The sequence below is a fragment of the Mirounga leonina genome, unplaced genomic scaffold (genome assembly GCF_011800145.1).
Source record: "Mirounga leonina isolate KUSES-001 unplaced genomic scaffold, KU_Mleo_1.0 Mir_201, whole genome shotgun sequence".
In the NCBI taxonomy this organism is placed as follows: domain Eukaryota; kingdom Metazoa; phylum Chordata; class Mammalia; order Carnivora; family Phocidae; genus Mirounga; species Mirounga leonina.
The window spans coordinates 12,251,430-12,273,939 of NW_023270504.1; the positions used below are offsets into that span (position 1 = coordinate 12,251,430).

Below are 22,510 nucleotides of genomic sequence, written 5' to 3' on the forward strand. Positions count from 1 at the left end.
TTATTATTGAAGCTGTGAATAGGTAACAGCTCCAAGATTTGATGATTGTAAATGAGTGCAATTAGAAGAAATTGTAAGCTCCACTTTTAACCTATGTAAAAAATTGCCACCTGCTTCTACAAAAACTTCAATAGTCTAAAATTCATAAACAGTTGTATAAGGTTTGTCATTAGGAATCATCAAAGAATTATTCCAAGAGGGACAGCACATGTTCAATTGAAAAAAAAGTTAAAAGGTTGTCTGCCCCAAACTTTATATGAAAATAATGCTAAATAAGCTTAACAACTCCCACACCATATTCTTTTAATACTTCTTAGCTGTATTATACTTTTTAGTTTAAAAAGTGCTTTTGATGCATTATATCTTTTGATTCACTTAATATAACATTATATCACCTTATTTTTATCTTCCAACTGAATATATTGAGTCTGTGTATTTTGTGGCTTAAATAAAGTCATAAACTTAGTAAGCAGCAGAGCCAGAATTAAAACCTGAGTCTTATAACTCCTGTTCCAGTTTATTCATCCATTACCCAAATATTTACTCAATATCTACATACATCCTGGAAACATGTTCAATATTATTTTGTCATGTATTACATGTAATATGACATGGACCATATATTTGCCTGTGTTTCTAAACTTATTGGCTACTCTGCACTTCAGGGATAAGCTATGAACAAGGCAAACAAGCTCCTCTTTGTCACAGTTAGCTTTTTTAAGGTAGGAGTCAGATGATAAACAAGTTTTAAAAAGTGAGATAATTTCCTTTGAGAAGAAAATAAAATAGGGGTATGAGAGAGTGACTGGGATACTGGAAGCTGGGTGATCATTTCCCAGAAAGGCCCCCTCTGAAGAGCTGGCATTTGGGCTGAGACCTGAATGAAGAGTACATACCTGTTCAGCAAAGATTGGGGGAAGAAAGCATTTCAATCAGAGAACCAGGAGATGCAAAGACCCTGAGGTGGGAATGAATTTGGTGTGCTCAAGGAACAGAGAAACACTTTGGTTGAAGCCTGGTGAAGAGTGGAGAGATAAGACAAGGTAAGAACAAGGATTGAGGGTCTGGATTGTATTGACATGCAATAGGAAACCATAGGAGGGTTTTAAAGCAGGGACTGATAGAATTTTGGTTATCTATCTATCTATCTATCTATCTATCTATCTATCTATCCGTGAAGCTTGAACTTGGGACCCTGAGATCAAGACCTGAGCTGAGATCAAGAGTTGGATGTTTAACGACTGAGCCACCCAGGCTCCCCAATTTTGGTTATATTTTAAAAGATCACTTTTACTACTGGGCTGAGTAATCAGTGGGAACAAGAGTAGAACAGATAGATCAGTAAGAAGATTATTACAATAACATAGGCAAGAAATGACGATGGTTAGAATTAGTTTTTGTGACAGTTGCAGTGGACATTATGAGAAAGTAATCTAATTCAGTGTACTTTTTTTTTGGTTGAGTTGATAAAGACTTGCTGATAGACTGGATAGGGAGACTAAGATGTGAGTGGACTGGTGTTGAGGTAGAATCAAGAGGTATATTTGCACATGACAATTTTGAGATATTCAATGACATCTAAGAAGAGAAGTCAGCATTGGAGATGTAAGTTTAAGAGTCATTAGCCATTAGATATTTAAATTAATGAGACTGGATCACATCACTTTTTTGAAAGGTGTGTCTGAAAAATTCTGAAAGAAGTCTTTAAAATTAATATGTATGTTTCATAACAATAAAATAGAAAGATACTATTCTAAAGTGGGTCATGTTATAATTAGTATTAGTTATTTGTGTTAATATCAGACAAAAATATGAATATATTTACTATTTTCATACCCAAACAAAATTACACATGCAATCTTCTGACTGGAATTAATTGAGGCTTGGAAAGTCTTCCAGGAAGTCAATCTATATTAAATTTTTCTCTACATCATGTCTAAAACTGCTAAAAATAGTTGAGATGAGCACTCAACTATATTTAGATTTGCTGTTTTCTTCTGCTTTTCTGGAGTTTTACTTTACTTTTTTGTTATTTTATTGAGCCAGTGTGATTTTGGCTGAGAAGGAGATACCACCCATGCATGTATACACTGGAGTAACCATGCCTCAAAGTGCTAGTTTGCTATTGTGTGGACATGGACACAAAGACAAGAATACATTATAGAGTGTCTATACTTTGAGGCAGCAGGAAGGTCAAGTACTTGATTAGAACCAGTGTTGTCATCCTTTGGATTATAAGAGATTACCAAAGAATTTATGAGGTCATCTTTCAGAGATGTGGGGATGAGCAGAGTGGATGACCTCAAGAATGAGGATGTAGGAGGTCAAGTTTGTGGAGTTAGGGAAATCTGAAGAACCTTTTGTATGAGATGAGGGATAGAAGAAAAATTGAACTGAGAAAAGGTTTTTGGAAGGAAAAAAGAATCCTCTTCGAATGTATTCAATATCTTCAGGGTTATTGAAACCAGACTGGACTTCTGATGTCTTTCAGGGTCATTCATCACTGCTGATGGGCCAAACCACAAACGACAAACTTTTTAAAATGGAATGAAAAAAGCTGTGTGTTTGAAAATAACACTAATGGAAACTTCTTGAGAGCTTAAGATGCTATGTATTCTGTAAAAGCTTAGAGTTAAGTGGTTTTGGCTGTAGAATCTCCATGGAGAATTAGTGACATTCTAGAGCCAAAGTCTCTTCAAATTACATCTGTGGAACTCCGACTCAAATCTCTGTCAACACATCTCCTTCTCCAACCCTCTTATTAGTTTTGTGAAGAACATGACGTCATTCCTTTTAGACCTCTGGGGCAATAGTACTATAGAATTAAAGACTCTAGAAGACAGAGGATTTATGTAAAGACATAGACCCATCTTGTGAGGAAGATACACTTAGCTTGAAGGATACCGACTTTCCACATCTCATGCAACATACTTCCAGGGTCATCTGTGACATTGTGAAAAGAAAAACAGAACTAAAATTTCAGGAACACTCTCTCTATTTTTTTTTAAAGTTAAAATGCATTCAATATTTTCTATGCGACAGAACCACTGCTAGTTCTTCTCAGCACCTTTTTAATCTGTGTATTTATTTGCACGTAGCCTAGCAATGTACTATTTGATAATTTGGTGTTCTGTTGATATAACAATTGATGGAATTTGGAAAAGCAATATCTTGTTTGGATTAAATTACTGATTATTTGAGTACATTTCTAATTCCCATAGTAGAATTCAGTGGATTTTTCAAAAAGCTAAACCTGCAATTCCAGGCCAAAAGAAAAAAAAAGTTTCACAGTTCTAGAATACTTTGCTTTTATAGGTAATTTAACAGTTTTAAAGTATATTATTACTTAGCCTTCATAAAATCTATAAGGTATTTAAGTAAGACAGATAATTATTTTTGTTGAAACACTTGTTCACTAGATTCCTTGCACAAATTTCGAGATTATGAATTTTTCTATATTAGAGGTTTACAGAGCTGAATTTTCTACCTTCTCTTTAGTCATCTGTCTCTACTGCATGACATTGAAGTCAAATTTAGAGAATAACAAATTTCTATTTCTATGACCTAACTTAAGTTCCTTTTAAGTATGAGAAAACTGTCAAACTTCAGCTAACATCCTCTTTATAATGGATGCTTTAGTCCTTTGACCAGGAACAATGCTATAACATTTGAGAAAGACTAGATCATTTTATTATACTTACATCAGCATTATATGTTTATATACTTATGAAATAATATATATACATATTTGGACCAAAGAAAATCTGATATCCTTATGCTTTTTCTCACTCCACAGTGGATCCTTGGGTGATGTGTAGCCCAATCTGAGTTCTGTGAATGTGTGAGATTCAAAATCCTCACGATTCAAAGGGTGATCAAAATGTACTGTTGGAACATTTACAAGCTCAGTGGCTTCGCAAGTAGATTCTAGTTTAATCTGAGTTAGTCTGCTTGTCTTTTGACATACGTGCTGTTTTTTACTGCCTGAGTATATTTATCGGGAGAGCTATAGGAGGAATATCCAAAACCTAGTTTGGGGCTCTGCACTTTCAATTCCATCTGTTGCAAGTACCACATCTTTGTATTTTCATTTTTCTTAAAAGGCTTGTGAATTAGGTTTAAAATGATAGCTTAAGGCTTTTTGTTATTATTTGCTTTTTTTTTTTTTTTTTTGGAGAAGCCATCGAAAGAATTAAAATATCACATTCACTTTGCTTCTTTCTTTTTCTTGGAATTTCAAGTGGAGAAGTAACAATATGAGTTAATGTTCAGTAAAACATCTTTTTTTTTTTTTCATAAAGCTTCAACTTGTGTTTTTTTCCATTTGGAATGCAGCAGCCGAAAACTATAAACAGGAAGCAGCCTGGAAGATATCACCTGGACAGCTGTGAGCAATCCACCCAGCGTCTACGTCCTGTAGAGACCGAAGATATTGCAATAAAGGTTGTTTTATTTCCCGGATTCTTGCATGGCTAGAAACATTTATGTTACTCTTTTATGGTGACGTTCTGTAAAAGTGTCCTAAATCGGGTCTTTTAAGTCTCTTTACTGTGATCACCAATCCTCATAACATTTTCAGAAGTGTTCTGATGAGTTTCATCGCCAGCTCTGCTTTGCCTCCTGACCACATTTCTTGCTCCAGCAATTCTGTTTTAGTAATGGGAACATGAACCCTTCTTCGGAATCTGCGTTAGAAGCTAGTCTCCAACGTACTTCCTTTCATACTCTTACATTCCTCTACCTAGTAAATTGATTTATAGAGAACACCAATATTATAAATCCAGGTTTTAAGGAAATAAATTAGATAGTAGTTGTCTTCAACCAGGAGAGGCTTAGGCCAGTGTTGCATGCATTCCCTCCCCCCGACCGCGGCCCCCCCGCCCCCCCACCCATGGGCCCCCCCGCACCCGCCTGGTTCCCAGTAGTGCCTTTGATCCAATTTCATTTCAAACAGCCTTTTGTACTTTCCCAGCAAGTGTGCTTAGGTAGAACAGGCCACCAGGGGATAACAAGACAAGGATTGATAGTGGGTCCAAAGAGGGGTCAGTGGTGTGCAGGAACCGATGCCCGAGCAGTCAACGGCTTTTAGACATCAGTGCAGCCAGAGTCCTGGAAATTAGCCCTTTTAGAAAACTGTCGACTGCTGGGCTAACCAACTCCCTGTGCTGCCCAGGCCGGTCAGAGAGTGAGGGAGCCTCCACGCGGAGTATCATAGAGCCGAGGGCTACATTTAGATCTTCTCTCTCTCTGTATTGCCTGACACAATACTTGTCCCACAGTAGGCACTTAGCAGTTGGAGCAAATGTGTGGTTGGATGGAATAAGTGAATGTTAGTTCAAACTCTGCCATCGATTTGATGTGTGACTTTTGGGCAAATCACTTTGCCTCTCTGAGCTATGGTTTGCCCATCTTGTGGTGGGGATGCCATTTTAGCATTATTGTTTTGAGGATAAAATATGTCACGTGAATTTTAAAGAGCTTTAGTGATTTAAAAAAAAAATTTTTGTAAAGATTTTATTTATTTATTTGACAGAGAGAGAAAGAGAGCATAAGCAGGGGGAGCCGCAAGCGGGGGGAGAGGGAGAAGCAGGCTCCCTGTGGAGCAAGGAGCTTGACGTAGGACTCGATCCGATCCTTAAACCCTGGGATCATGACCTGAGTAGATGGCAGACCCATAACTGACTGAACCATCCAGGCGCCCCAGGAGCTTTAGTGATTCTTAATCTTGGCTGTACATTAGAACCTCCCAGAAAGCTTTAAGTGTGTGTGTGTGTGTTTATGAATATGATTCAGGCATCATTGAAAACAATAGTTCTAGTAGTTCCCTAACAATTATAATGTGTAGATAGGGTATGAAGTACTAGGCTATGACAAAGTCTGGAATGAGAGAGTAGGAAGGGCCTTCTGTGCTTCTTACTTCCAATTATGCCCACATAACAAGTAATATATGCATGACTACAGAAACAGGATCAGTTTTTTTTTAATTGACATTTTCTATTCAATATAGTGAAAGTCTAAAAATACATCTTTTCCATGTGACTTACTAAATTTGTTTTTATTTTGAATGTAAAAAAAAGAGGCTATCATTTGTTTTTCTAAAGTTGACCTTTCATGCACCAAAAAGAACACACGCAAAAAAAAGCAAAAAACAAAAAACTCGAAAAACTGCTTAGCAATGGGCACTGCAGTTTCAGGCCCACCATCAAGCCTTTAAGTTTTTATTCATGGTGGAAATTCTCAAGTTGGTAATAACTCATTTGTCTTTTTGAAATCTTTTTTTTATTGTGAAATAGAACATGCCTCCAGAAAAGTACATAAAATATGTATGTACCATTAAATGAAAAAGTGAACCCCTATGCAACCAGCAAGTAAAGAACATCACCGGTTCCCTCCGAAGTTCCTCCCAATGCACACATTTGCTGTTCCCTCTCCTATCTCTCCAAGAAACAATTGCCACCCTGAATTTTATCGTCATCATTTCCTTGGTTACCCCTGCTATGCATGCCTCCCTAAAAACATATTTTAGTTGTTTTAAGTTTAAACGTGTGCTTGTGTGTGCGTGTGTTTTGTTTCTTTTGCTTATTATGTATGTCTAGTTAATCCGGATCATCATGTGAAGACGTACTTCATTCATTCTCATTACTGTGTAACATTTCAATGTATGAATGTGCCAAAATTTATTTGTCTGTTCTACTTTTGATGGGCTTTTGGTTATTTTTCCATTTGGGGCTATTGTGAACAATTGCCAAGTCACGGGGTCTGTGCATCCTCATTTCCCAGATAATGGAAAATTGTTTCCCCAAGTGGTTGTGCCAATTTACACTTTCACCAATGGGGACTGAGAGTTCTGGTTGCCCTGCATCTTCACCAGTGCTTCCAATATTTTGCCAAAGTGTGTATTATGAGGAGGTGCCATTGTATCTTGTGCTTTTTATTTACTTTTATTTACTTTTCTGATTTCTACTGAGGTTGAGCATCTTTTCACGTATACATTGGCCAGGTGGATTTTGATTTCCTCTTTTGTGACTTGCCAGCTTATTTGTTCCCTCTACCTTTAAAAAATTCTGGGTACTACTTCTTTATACTTTATACTTTAGCTGTTTTGGCAGTTATATGTTACAGAACTCTTCTTCCATTTAGAGCTTGGCTTTATCGTATCAGAAGTTGTTAATTTTAGTGTAGTCTGGTTTATATAACTTTTCCTTATGGCTGATGCTTTGGGGTTTTTGTCTCATTTAAGAAAACTTTCCCTGCCAGAGGTCATGAAGATGATTTATATTAGCTTCTAAAATCTTTGAAGCTATACCTTTCACTTTTAATTCTTGAATCAACCTCGGATCCATCTTTGTGTTTGGTATGAAGTAGGGATGTGATGTAGAAGGGAAATCAGTAACAAACAATTTTGGTTGAAATTTAGCAGTAGTAAATTTAGTGGCAGTAATTTTACTACACTTAGTAGTGAGTCTGTAAACTCTGATTTAATTTTTTATATGACATCCGGTTGTTCCAGTTCCTCATATCGGTCATTGTCCCCACTGACATTCAGTGTAGTCTCATACACACTTCAAGGATCTTTATATGTCTAGACTGATTGCTGGCCTCTATTATTTTTTTTCATTGGTTTCTCTCACCCAGATTCCACTGTTATGATCATTATAACTTTCTAATAAACACTGACATATTTTAGGACAAGTTCTTATATGTTATTGTTTTTCTTTTCTTTTTTTTTTTTTAAAGATTTTATTTATTTATTTTGACAGAGAGAGACACAGCGAGCGAGGGAACACAAGCAGGGGGAGTGGGAGAGGGAGAAGCAGGCTTCCTGCAGAGCAGGGAGCCCGATGCGGGGCTCGATCCCAGGGCCCTGGGATCATGACCTGAGCCGAAGGCAGACGCTAAACGGCTGAGCCACCCAGGCGCCCAGCATCAACCTTTTTTTTTTTTTTTTTTAAAGATTTTTTTTATTTGACAGAGAGAGACACAGTGAGAGAGGGAACACAAGCAGGGGGAACGGGAGAGGGAGAAGCAGGCTTCCCGCCGAGCAGGGAGCCCGATGCGGGGCTCGATCCCAGGACCCTGGGATCATGACCTGAGCCGAAGGCAGACGCTTAACGACTGAGCCACCCAGGCGCCCCTATGTTATTGCTTTTCTTCTGAAATATCTTCGCTATTCTTGTCCCCTTTGTGGGAACGAGGCTTAGTGTGCCTCAGGTCTTAAAGCTCTGAATTTGTCCCCTTTTCTTTACACTTGGACTTGGTATTTCCTTACTCCTTGTTTTAATGAACTTCTTTACAAACTACAGTTTATTCAGCACTTTTCCTTATTTTTGCTTATTTTCAGCAGGAGGAAATGGACGATGGTTTGTGTAATGTCCTGCCTTTAAATTCTTAAAAAATTATTTAATTGAAGTAAAATTCACATAGCATAAAATTAACTGTTTTAAAGCGAACAATTCAGTGACATTTAGTACATTCACGATATTGGGCAACCACCACCTCTCTCCCATTGCAAAATATTTTTATCATCCCAAAGGGAAATCCCATACCCATTAAGCAGTCACCCCCCATTTACCCCTATTTCTTACCACTGGCAACCACCAATCTGCTTTCTGTCTTTACGGATTTATCTGTTCTGGATATTTTATATAAATGGGTCATGCAGTAGGTAACTTGCATCTGTCTAGTTCCTTCCTTTACTTTTTTTCTTAAAGATTTTATTTATTTATTTGACAGTGAGAGAGAGAGTACAAGCAGGGGGAGCAGCAGGCAGAGGAAGAGGGAGAAGCAGGCTCCCTGTGGAGCAGGGAGCCCGATGCAGGGCTCGATCCCAGGACCCTGGGATCATGATCAGAGCCGAAGGCAGATGCTTAACTGACTGAGCCACCCAGGCACCCCCTTCCTTTACTTTTAATACATTCTTTCCCCTTATCCATGATCCCCACTCCTGTTCTGTACCACTCCCCTGCCATTATGGTACAAGCTCTAATGTGCTCAATATATGTGCCTAAACATACTCATATCCTTGTAAAATATGTAAAAAGCATCTATGTGCTTTCAGTCTCCTGAAATGTTTTCATGATGGTTTGCTCCTTCTTACAACACTACTCTGTTCTGTAGTATACATCACTGTATTTTCCTTATCCGCTAGGAATGGACACTGGCTTTGCCTCCATCTTCCTTCTATCACAAACCATGCTATGATGTTCATTTTTGTACTTACCCTTTTATGGACCTTTGCAAAGATGTATATGTTGCCTGATTTTCCAAGGTCAAACAAATATTTAGGTAAACCTAGGATTTTAACCCTGGTGGAGACATGAGACTATTTTGTAAAAGGCAGGAGGGAGTGGAAGTGCAGGTTGCCGCAGGAGAGACTAACTTGGACCCTCTTCCATCATCCTTCTTGAACGGAGGTTGTCCCCTCTTTTACTTCTGTGTAGCGACACTGCATTCTTCTAGCTCCTTCCCTGCTGCTTTCAGACCATCTTTTCAACTCTCACACCTTTGTGAAGTTTTGGCATTTTCTACCTTTGTGGACCTGTTTCCCTGTCCATCTCCCTAGCTTACTTGGTGCCTTGCATGGATGTGGTTTAAACTTCCAAGTGCACAACTCTTTAGTATCCCAGCCCAGAAATCTCTTACTCTGCTCTCACTCCATTTCTACTACCTTGCCTGTGGTCATACCTGGCCACCACTGGGAACTGCTCTCCTCCAAAATCTTAAACTCTATTGTGTCAGGCAGTCACTGACCCCAGAACCCTACTTCCAGCTCTCTCAGGCCTCACCACTGCTGACATTGCTTTTTAACCTTATCGAGACCTCCAGCAACTTGAGCCACTTCTTTTTCCCTCAGTCCTTTAGCACTTTCTGTAACCAATCCAACTTCGTGCTTTTGACACTCCTAGAAGAGGCTACCGAGCACTATAGAGGAAATGACACAATGGACGGTTGGCAGAGCCACACATTTAGGATCTCCCCGCTCTGATGCCCCTCAGTAGTTCCTGGCAATCCTTTACGTGCCTCCCGTCAGCATTAGTTTCCTCAGCCTCCTGTGGCTCTTCAGCTTTCAGCACTGTCTTCTCACCTCCTTCCATGTCCCATTTGACTTTTTCTCTCTGCCAACAAGCCTCACTCTCAGTTCGTTGAAAACACAAGATTATCGGGGAGGGCCTTTCTCAGTTCCACGCTGGCCCACTTCCAAACCCAGTTATATTTGCAGCTCCTTGAGCCTCAGAGAAACAGGATCCTCAGGCTGTTTAAATTTTTGGAGCGTCATTTATCAGTTAGCCACAGTATCTTAAACCTCTAACCCAGCCAGCTCTAGTCATTATTTCCCACATGTTTCATAGTTTTCTGATCCTGTGCCTATTTGTATTGTAGGTCTTTACCCCCAAATGCCTTCATTGTAATTCAATATATTTTCCAAACTAGCTGAAAGACTTCTTCTTCCAAAAAAATTTTAAGCCCCATCTCAGACATAAATGGTTTTCTTTCTCAACTGTGAATGGTTTTCTTTTTGTTACCCTTATTTGCCTGTCCCCTCTATTTGTTACTTAGCCCATACTGTCTTGTACTGTACTTGCTCCTGTCCATGGTCTATTTACTCAACTGGCTCCAAGCTCCAAGCAAGTAGGCAGGAGGTATTACACCTTTTTTGTAGCCCACATCGATACAAAGCACCTCACAAAGAGTGGGTGCTCAGCAAATATATGTAAAGCAATCAGTAATGCAGCCCTTCCATGCCACCCTCCTCCTGGGGCTAATTTCATGTACATCTATGTGACGGATATTACTAAATGAGCTACATTCTACAAGTTAGAGAAAACCTATGTGGAAAATTGCAACCTTGTCTTTTCAAGCAACTTCCGTCCTTTGGTTCTGTTGTACCTCTTTTGTTTCCCATTTTTGTAACTATTAAAACTATCAAGTCCACCTCATGCCTGTTAAATAGATTGCTTTGGATGACTATAGGTCTTGTGATCTTTGCTGGTTGTTGAGGTTTATCCCACCAGTATATGTTACCTCATTTCTGTGTTTTATTCCACTCTTCCTTTTACTCTTTGTTTTAACTTCATTGAATAGAGATTAATCCACACAGTTCAGGAAATTCCTTTATTACAAAACCTTCCTCCTGGTAACAGAATCATTTTGTTGGAATAATTTGTCATTATTTCCACTCTATACATTGCATCACCAGGATGCTGGGAATTGCCTAGCACTGGAAAAGTAATCAGTGTTGGGGTTACATTAAAAAATATTTGGGATGATTGCTTTTTAAGAATGCTCACATGTAAATGATCTAGTAATCCCGAATTTTCAGAGAAAATTGTAATTTTTAGCTTATTCATAATATCACTAATTCAAAGACCCTCCTTTCACTTCCATTCTTTTTTGTTCTTCATTTATACCCCTCAATAGCTAGAACTCTAAATTAGAATTTCACCACTGTGTGTTCTACCTTATACTGAAAGTCTTTCAGTGCTCTAAATAGAAAACGTATTTTAATTGGAATTATTCTATAACACCAAATATATATATATAATTTTATAATTTAATTTATATGTTCTTCTTTTCTAGGTCACAAATGGTTACTTTTCATGGGGCAGTGGTTTAGCTACATTATCAAATATAGATATTCGAATTCCAACAGGTAAGTCATTTGTTACTCATTTTTTAATTGTTAATTATCACAACCCTGGATTTCCAAGATAATTGATCTTAACAAAAAAAAAGACTTTTTAAATATTATAAACATTATTTATAGTTGTTTATTTGCACCATGTAGCTCATGAGCCACTGTATCATTGTGGAAATGACTGGAAATGCTAAGACTTGCTTTTCACTATGGAGTGTGTAGACATTTGGACAAGTTATTTACTGCCCAAATAAGCTGTTATCAGCTCGTTTGCTGATTTGTCCATTTAAATAATGGGGTAGTTGATTTTTTGTTTTGTTTGAGAAAGGATTTAAAGAAAGACTATTTAAGAGAATTGTTTTCTATCCCTGAAGACAACTAAAGTTTTCAAGATATTTAAGGCTCAAATGCCCACTAATTTTTATTTAAAATGTCTAGGTAATTGAATAAAAATACATTTTTGACCTGGCCTGATGGCAGATAAGTTGGGATTTTTCTATTTTACATGCATATCAAAGTATCAAATTGGAGAAGATGTCTTAATGCCAGCCTAAATCCCTTTCATCCCAATTATCAATCTGAGTCAAAACTGCCCTCTCCTGAGTGAATTGAATAATAAAATTAAAACTAATCGAGATTATTTAGGCAATTATTTCATTGCTCTCTTCATTAATGTCAGCCATTCTCATAGTTGGAAACAGTAAAGCAAGACCTATATCTTTTAATTTTTCTCTCCTTTTTCAAAAAAACTTGTGTATCAGAGAAAGGAGTTATATATACCAAATATATACCTTATTGCTGGAGACCAAATGTGAGCCATTGATTTTGAAACATCAGCCTTTCTAAATGTATTTTGGGTTTATTTTACGAAGAGGATTCTATGTCCTCCTGTTCTTATCCTTTGTTTGATTTCTCTAGGTCAGTTGACCATGATTGTGGGCCAAGTGGGATGTGGGAAGTCTTCTCTTCTTCTTGCTATTCTTGGTGAGATGCAGGCACTGGAAGGCAAAGTTCACTGGAGCAAGTATGTCTATTTTTAATTGGTTTCTATTGCTCTGTCATACATCTGATGATCTTCCAAGGGAAGAAATTAGAGCAATAGATTCCTAGGTTGGGAATCTGAGGATCCCCTAAGAAATAGGTACAGCTTTTTAGTAGAAACCTTAAATGTCATAAATTAAAAATTACAAAACAGTTTCTTACAGAGGTTTAAAATAGCATAAACTAGTATGATTGGGATTGTAAAGTTAAAAGTTAAATGGGTAACATTCAAAGAAATAATTTGAAAATTCATCCTGTGTTAAAAGAAGTTATGGAAAACTGACATTATTCGGAAAGCTTAAATGCAAACAGAACTGTAATGGTTCGGTGTTCAGTGAAGAAATACCAAATAATATTTTCCAAAATCTTCATAAGGGACTGAGAAATCAGCCATTTCTTTTCACACCCAATTTAAAGTAGACATTAGAAATATCTAGTAAGAGACATATGGGTGGGTCAGAGTGATATGGTGTGTCACTGTAAAGGCATGAAAAAGGAAATATCTAGCATGGGGTTTCTTCTGAATATTTGAATGGTTGACTTGCGGCCTTCAAAGCACATTGCAGTAATAAAGTGACTCAGAACCATAATATTATATAATTGTGTAATAAAGTGTTAATCCTATTTATTTAGTTCGACCTACCTAGTAGATTCCCCATAAGCAGTTTATGAAGCAATTGGCTACAGCTTATCTAAGAAATTGGATTGTAGACCAGTGGTTCTCAACCAGGTGTGATTTTGCTCCTGGGGGAGATATTTTTGGTTGTCACGCTGGGGAAATAGGCTGCTTCTGATCTTGTTGGTAGAGGCTAGGGTTGCTGATAAACATTTTACAGTGCACAGGACTCCCCTCCCCCGGCCACACAAAACAAGGAATCATCTGGCCCCAAACTTCAGTTGTGCCGAGGTTGGGAAACTTTGCTCTAGATCAGTAGATGTTTGCTCATATTTTGCACCCCACCATTGTGAACTCTATTGCTGCTGACTCCACTGTTTACACACAGATATGTCTCAAGGGTGAGTAAAGACTATTTAAAGGCATTTTTAGAATTGACTCTATGTTAAACTCCAGTAAAGAGAAGAAAATGCGTGGATGTGAAATTTGAAGGAAACATCCTATATTTGGTATCATGGACAAAAGAAGGAGACTGAGAAATGTTGAGTGTACATTTTATTCCTAGTGGGCCAACTGAAAAGACAGTAGACATGAAACTATTTAGTGAATATCCAGAAGAGAGCTTGGTAAATAATTGCTACCTACAGTTTGTTTCATGACAAGTTCCTGGTGATCATTAAGGTCAGGCACCAGGCGGTCTGCCCTGTCACTATCTCCTTCCATCTTATAGGTTTTGAGAAGTAGGTTTTACTTGATTAAATTATATTGTGTGACGTGTTCAACCATAATCAAGTTATTTGGGTTTTATTTTTACCTTTGTTTCACTGTCATTAAAACAGAAAGAAAGAATGGGAAATCATGACAGAAGAAGCTTGAGATTTTATTTTCAGACCTCTAGGATGTTCTTCTAATCTAGTCATCTCTAGTGTTAAATTTAAGATCCCACTTAGGCCAGATCAACTTCCAATATTATCATTAATATCTTTATCATTTTGTTAATGGATAAATAAATGATATGCTACTTAGGAAAGTATTTTACATAATCTAGGGGCACCTGGGTGGCTCAGTCGGTTGGGCATCCAACTCTTGATTCCGGCTCAGGTCATGATCTCGGGGTCCTGGGATGAGCTCTGCATCAGGCTCCGTGTTCAGTGGGGAGTCTTCTTGCCCCTCTCCCCCTCCCCACTCCCTCTCTCTCTCTCTCTCTCAAATAAATAAATAAAATATTTTTTAAAAATAAGTAAAATAACATACTATAATAAAGCTTGAAAAATAAAGATAAAGATATCAAAAAAATAAGATTTAAGTAATCTGAGACGTGAATGGGTAGAAATGCATGCACTAGAGTCCTGTGTATTTATAAAACATGGAGCACAGATTCCCCTCTGAGCTTCATGAAAGCTAGGCAAAAAGGAAACTAGAGATAAAAACATGCAGTTACTCAACCGAGGTTAAGAAATCTTTCTTATGGATCCTAATAATAAAAGCTAATAAAAAAGATTATATCTTAGAGATAAAGCCAATAGGATGAAGGTGTAAGAAGGGATTTAAGATAATTCTAAGTATTTATAAAATCCTCATAATTTAAAAATCATCTTTTTATGAACACTTGCCTTCACAGACAGTAATTCCATCTCTTAATGGCAGAAGGACTGAGATTTTCTTCAAATACTGTTTGTGTTGGCTTAGAGACACAACTCTTAAAAACTAAGTCTCTAAGATTCGATAAACTAACACAAATTCTATTTTCCTTTAACTACAAGAATTACTTAATTTTCTTCCATGGTATCCTTAATCTCTGATAAAACATATTTTCAGATCAGGAATATTCAGAAGATACTGACCTTCTTTTAAAGAGTTATTTGTAATTACTCTTCATTCCATAAGAGGTTGTTGTGCCTAGTCCAATAAGGAAAGGCATAGAAATGTTATTAGAGTGAAGCTAACTTAGAAATGATCAGTATTGTGGTTTGTCTCCCTCTCTGGTTTCGTCTTGTTTCATTTTTCCCTCCCAAACCATAAGAGACTTTTAATCTCAGGAAACAAACTGAGGATTGCTGGAGTAGAGGGGGGTGGGAGGGATGGGGTGGCTGCGTGATGGACATTGGGGAGGGTATGTACTATGGTGAGCACTGTGAATTGTGTAAGACTGATGAATCACAGACATGTACCCCTGAAACAAATAATACATTATATTTTAATAAAAAATTTAAAAAAAAGAAATGATAGGTTGATGATGTGCAAATGCTAAGAAGTACTATATGTTTGATATTGTTGAAAGCTCAAAAAAAAAAAACCCAATAAACTAAATGTTAGCATAAGGCATCAAGTGCCTTGCTGTCATTATTTCACCATTGCATGTATCTCTGGTTGCATGAATTTTATTTTTACATGTGTTCTCATAGACTGGCATGAGCAAAGTCCAATAAAGTACTTTGCCCTATTGTGGTGATAAATATTTACTTTAGGCGGGAGAGAAGGTACTGCTGCTCATCTAGGACACACCTACATGGATAGAACCAGGTACACAAGGACCTCTATAGATGTTTCTTTGGAAATTGCTACCTTTGACCTAGTCTGCCATGTTGTAGCCCCAGAAGAGAAAGGTGAGAGAGACAAGGAAGGGACTAAAAAATTTTCCAAAATTGTCAGAATGTCAGGGTTTTTACTCCTGCATCTTGGTGTGCTCAATATTTGTTGAAAAGCAAATGTTCTGGGGTGCCTGGGTGGCACAGTTGGTTGAGCGTCTGACTCTTGGTTTCGGCTCAGGTCATGGTCTCAGGGTTGCGGGTTTGAACCTTGAGAAGGGCTCGGCATTCAGTTCAGATTCTGTCTCCCTCTGCCCCTCCCCTCCTCTCTAAAAATAAATCTGAAAGAAAGAAGGAAAGAAAGAAAGAAAAGAAAGAAAAGAAAGAAAAGCAAATGTTCTGCCTGAATGAATTTGTTTTCCCTAGTTGTCTTAATAAACAGTAATTCCTACTGACATCTTAGGAGCTAGAACTAAACTGCTCTACCTAATGGGCGGTTCCAGTGAGGGAGTCTGGAATGTGTAATAAGTGTGGTAATCATGTGAGACACGACATCATTTGTTTTTGGTTTCCCTTTCTTTCCCTTTCCTTCTTGCCCAAGCTATTAACAATCCTCCTGTCAGGCCCCATATGTGCTGATGTTCTATCTTCTAGTGTCTTGATATAATCAGCTTTGTAACAGTGGTTCAATTATTCTAAGACAGGTGAATTGAGAAGTTACTCCTTTTCATGTGACTTTGCCTGGTAAGAAGGAATAACACATCGAGTCAGCTTTCCTGGATTAGATATAATACAGCATGTTTGTGTCCACATCTAGCTCCCATTCTAAATTTTAGCTTGCAAAAGTCACTCTTTCCCATTCCATAGGTATCATCCATGATACTTGAAAGTTGCTAGCTCTCAAGTTTAATTTTTACTCTTGAAAGAAAATACATTCAAATCCTGCATGCAGAAGGGAAATCTTATGCCATTTTCCAGAAGAGGATTTTCCATATGACCCCTTTGTTTTCTTTTGTGGCTTTCAGTGCGGTTCACTGCCACAGTGAATGGTAGAGGATGGGTCTGGATGTGGTCCTGGTGATTTTCATGTAATCAAATAAGATCCGATGTTGGAAGTCAGAGATAATTCTATTGATTTTGGAAGAGAAAAATAGTCCTCCACAGTTGAATTCGATTAAACATATTACTGCTGTGTAGAAGGTTGTAGAGGTGGTCTTTAGAAGTTAAGGACTATGAAGGACTATGGAAAACGAAAGAGTAAGATTTTTTTTTTTAATTTGTTCATGGAAGATGTCTACCTACAAAAGGAACCATATCTATTTTATCTTTCTTACTCTAATACTAGTATATCTTTGACATGCAGATCACTGTGTTAGTTGCTAGGGGAAAATAACTGAGCAAAACAAGTCAGGCCCTGTTCTCATGAAGCTTACTGCTTAGCAGGGAAGGCCATAGGAAGTAAGAAAATAATTCCATAAGTAATTATTTGGTTAAATTTTTATAAATGCCAGGAAGAAGAAGTACAGGATTTTATAAGAACAAATAATAAGTAACCTAACTGACTTGAGTCTGTGGGGTCAACAGGCTTTTTTAGGGGAATGCATAAATGAATGATACTTGAACTTATATTTTAAGGATAAAGCAACATTAAGGAGTCAAAAAAGTAAGGAGCTGCAATATAAGTGGAGATAGAAGGTGGGGAAGAATATTCTAATTCTTCTTCAGTCTTTCTGTGGTCTGTTGTAGTATCCTCTTCCTTTACATGGCCCTTAATGTATATCTTTGATTTCAGTTCTTCTCTAAGTATTAACAGCATACCAATGTACATTTTTGGCCAAGATCTTTCTTCTGAAGACCTAATAACTCCTCCAAAAAGCCTTATATGAGCTACATATTGAACACATCCAAACTGAGTTCATATCCCTTATATCTCCAATACCTACTTCCCCTGTATCTTGGCAGGGGTGTGTCCCCACCAACTGAAATCAGTTGGTGGATGCCCAAGTCAGAGCTCAAAGGTTCAACCTAGATTCTTTTCTCTCTCCATTGCTCCCACATTCCAACCAGTCACTTTCCTTCTGTCTGTCCTTAACATTGCTATGCCTATTTTAATTTGCCTAGTTCAGGAGAATTGCATTTGTGAACTATTCACTGTAATAACTCCTTCACCTTTCTTCATACTTTTAGGAGATGTACCTTTCTGATGTGAAAATCTAATTACCTCTTGCTTATAATTTTTTTTTATTGACTGGCCAAAGCATACAAGAAATATTCCAAAAACCTTTGCATACTATACCAGACCTTTCATGATCTGGTCCCTGTCTAACTTCTTAAGCTCTTATCCTGCCATCCCTGTACCCTTACTATTGTGCTCTAGTAACTCTGAATTGCAGGCATTTCCCAGATGCACACATTTCCTCTGTAATGCCCTTCCTTAGATTGTTAGCCTCACTTTTTTGCTAGTGTCAACTCACATATTATCTCTTCGACAAAACCTTCTCTTATTCTTCCAGGTAGATTGAAATGTACCTTCTCTCCTGGTCCCTCTGTATTTTGTTTAAGTAACTAATGTGGATGGTCTCCTTAGTAGACTGAGATACCCTATATCCAAAGCATGTTGTCTTTTTCTCTTTATCTGCTTCACATCTAGTCCAGCCCCAGGCTCTTTTCTATTTTTATTTGTGGAAAAACAGCACTCTCCCATCTCTGTCTCTATCTCTATCTCTATCCTGTCTCTGTCTATCTTTCTAATCTCAACCTACAGCCCCCTTCAACTACTACTCTAGCCCCTTCCTTTAGTCCATTCCTCTTATACTCCTCTTGCCTTAGCCCACTACACTCTGGTTTCTACCTCTGCCACTCCACTGAAACTGTTGAGTCCATCACTGGCATCCTAGTTTTTAAATTCACAGGGTACTTTTTGATCATTATGTTACTTGATTTCCTGGCCACTTGACATTGTTGCCCATACCTTTTCCTTTAACAGGTCTCCTTGCTTAAATTCCACTCACAGTTGAGTTTACCTCAAAGCATTTGCCTGCTCCTTTTGGTCCTTTCTCCAGTTTCTCTTCCTTAGCCATTTATTAAATACTGCTGTTTTTCAGGTTCTGACTTTGTCCCCTTCATTTCTGCCTCTGTATATACTCACCAGGCAATCAGATAGCTTCCTATGAATTTAGTTTCCTCTATCTGGTCCTGTACCTGTGTTCTATTATGAAACAAACTACAATTGTTGGAAGTCATTTATTGACTTTTCACTAATTAAAGATGGAATCCAAAGCCCTTGATACCTAAGGCATATATTAGGAAGGAAACATCACTACAAGGTCTTCATTTGTTTACCAGCTCTCTCTCCTAAGCTTCAAATTCTGCTTCCTGGCCATGGTCATTCGGGAATCCCTGGGGTACCTCAAACGGAATGTGTCTGATGTTGAATTTGCTATCTTCCCCCAACATATGCACTTCCTCATCTGTGTTCCCTGTCCACAACTTCTTCCTCTCCTGTATCCCCTCCCATCTTGGTATCTTTGAAGGTATCTACTTCTCTTCATTCATTCACCATTATTCTAATTCAAAGCACTGCCTTCATATCTTGATTACTGACCACTTCCAGTGGTCTCTCTGTCAGTCTAATCTTGCTCCTCCAATTCGTTTGGTACATTCTGCAATTAGAGTGATATATCTAAACTGAACCTATCTCACTCTCTCTTGTTTAAACCTTTTCAGTATTTTTCTGTTGTTCTGAAGACAAGTTCAATGACTGTAAAAATGTTTTATGAGCCCCTTTGCTTTCTGGCTGTGCATGCTTTTTAAGTTCACTCATACTTTTTTTCTTCACTTGCCATTTACACCCACATTTTAGCCATGCCGAATTTACATCAGTTCCTTGTAAGGCCAGGATAACTCAAGACCATCAGTATGTGTTTTAGTGGGTCTGAAATACTCTTCACCTTTACTTCATCTAGCTCACTCTTGCTTGCCCCTCTGGCAGCAACTCTGCTGTATACCCTGGCTTGCCAAACGTGGACTGGATGTTCTTTTCCTAGGGAGATGATCAATATATACTTTAAAATTGATATTGAATAAATATAGTTGGAATTTAATGAATAGTAATTGAAAAAAACTGATGCCTTCCAAATTCATATGTCCAATCTGGGCTGACATTTTCAAACATCTGGTGAGCATTTTCATGAGTCTAATTGGCACTTCTGGCTGAATGGCCAGTGGGCAAATGAATCCATTAATTTCTGCCATACACCTGCTTTTCTTCATCTGTTTTCTGTCTTCCTCAAATTAACTAAAACCATTGAGGTCATTCACTGGCTTTTTACCATTAGAAAATCAAATTTCTCTATATCTAAAGCATATTATGTGGAACTATCACTTAAGGGAAATTGTATATTTCATTTTTGTGTGTGTGAGCAACTTAAGTTAGGGAATAGTCATTTTTGAGAGGGAATTTTTAGTCTGAGATAGTTTTTTCCTGCTTCCATTAACCATACCAAGATGTTATTAGCAATGTGCATGCGTGAAAATCTTATCATTAGTAGCTCAAAGCTAAACATCACCAGGCAACGTACTTAGGTATATTTTCTCCACAAAAGCATATGGTGTTTTCCAAAGCCAAATCAGATCTATTTTGGGGGTTCCATTGGACTTCAATTTTGTGTGTAGTTTTTGAATTCAGGTCTTTCCGAAGGATGGGATTCGATTAAATTATTAAAATTCAGAACAATAAAATGAATAGGTCTTCAGGTGTTTTTTTCCCCCATAACATAGACATAACTAAATGTTTTTAGACAAACACCTTTTTGTACATGAATCATATCAAACAATACTTAATTTTACCCAAATGTTGCAGTTTGACTTATTGTACATGTCTGTCTTTCTCACCAGTTCCTTAAGGGCCAGGCTGTGTCTAAACCTTTTAAGTTTAGAGCCCCCAAAATGTTCTTCTTTTCATGCCACAGGGTAGCTAATTAAGAATTTAAATAGATTACATTTGAATTTTAAAGGTAGGAAGGCCTTGGAGATACCAAATCCTTATACAGACTAGAAAACTATTCTAGGAAGATTACCTAAATTTATACAGCTTGTTGGAACAGAGTTGGGGTAGAACTCAGGTCACTGTATGAACCCAGATTTTGTATGTAATAGAATAGTACTGTCTATCTTTTGGAAGGTTACTAAGTAATTATTTCCTAGCTGATGAAGATGTAAAAGAAAACTATTATCTGTCTGGTTTGTCTTTGAAATTAATATCAAAAACCATTTGGGAAACAGCTCTTGAATATGTTCAATGTTTATTTTATTTCCAACCTGATATATGCACACATTCATTCTATATTTATATTTCATAATTAATGAACATTGTTTGCCATACTTGCAGTGTAAATGAATCTGAACCTTCTTTTGAAGCAACCAGAAGGTATTATTTCTATTTTAATCTGCGTTTAATAAGAATAACTTTCTTCCTCAGACTTTACTTAATACTCAGTCTCTTACTCCTGGTCATTTTATTCATTCTTATAGTGTATGAAGTTTTTATTAAAATGTGCCTACATATTTCCAAAAGCAGTGGTTCCCAACACTTATAGGCTGTTAAAAAATTAACTTGCCAAACAAAATGGCCTATTGTGTCAATGGTTTTCCTCTCCATGATTCACAAAGTTCTCAACTTTGGCTGAAATTCAAACTGTTCTTTCTTAGCAAATTGGTTTTGGGACTTCATAAAATAAAAATGCAAGAATATGTATATTGTTTATGAGTTAAACAGTGATGGGATCTGTCCATAAGCTAGAGATAGGAAGACTGGGGGGAGGGGAAGGAGACATGTCAGAAGTTGGGAACCACTGTTTTACTGTACATATGGTTATCTCAGAGACTACTAGCATACTGTGTATCATCATGTCTTTTAACCTCCTAAGACATAATGTTTCAGGTGATCACTGAGAATTTCTAATTACTCTTTTTCTTAACCTTACTATCTTTTAACCTTGATTCCTTAATTAGTACTTACAGACCATGAACTAACTGTGGAAGTGTGACTTTAAAGCTGACCCCTTTCTTACCCCAATCCCATCGTATTCTTTATCTTCAACTCACATGTATTTGTTACTGCAAATTAAAGTCTGATATATAGACATCTGGTAGAATTTGCAAGCAAAAAAAAAAAAATGGGGGAGGAGGAAGAGGTTATAATTTTTTAAAAAATAAACTATTTCAATATGTTTTGAAATACATAGTTTTTAGATGTGTGTTATTTCAATATTAAAATGGACTCCTCAATATATTATTCTTTGTTTTGAAATAATTATATATTACCTATTATCTTAAAATATGTTAATGTGATTAAGCCACAGACACAATACCAATTCATGTCTTTTTCTAAGGTCTGCATATAAAATTAATAATTACGTAAATTGCTTTTAATAAAAAGGAAAAAGCTGTGGCAATCAGAGAGAGTGTGTTGCTATTTATCTTTTAATTATTTTTAAAATTACAATCATTTTAGAAAGTAAATTTTCAATTTATTTAAACACTTCTTTAGCAAAGCAAAATTAAATTTTGCACATTGGGAGACATTTTGATTAAATTCAAATCCTTTTAATTTAGGTGAAATACTTAACCATTAAATAATAAGGTTGGTGGTTATTAAAATGTTCTTTCTTGGAAGTTTCCATTTCTGTG

General features: G+C 37.1%; 1 protein-coding gene across 10 annotated transcripts in view; it reads left to right on the forward strand.

Moving 5' to 3' along the window:
- Positions 1-22,510, forward strand: part of ABCC9 (ATP binding cassette subfamily C member 9) — a 153,512-nt gene that overhangs the window by 66,087 nt on the left and 64,915 nt on the right. For all 10 annotated transcript variants that reach the window (XM_035028090.1, XM_035028088.1, XM_035028086.1 and 7 more), the window contains 4 exons: positions 4,336-4,443; positions 11,578-11,650; positions 12,554-12,659; positions 21,210-21,248. In XM_035028090.1, the coding sequence (XP_034883981.1) occupies positions 4,336-4,443; positions 11,578-11,650; positions 12,554-12,659; positions 21,210-21,248 (326 nt within the window). The remainder of the gene's footprint in view (positions 1-4,335; positions 4,444-11,577; positions 11,651-12,553; positions 12,660-21,209; positions 21,249-22,510) is intronic.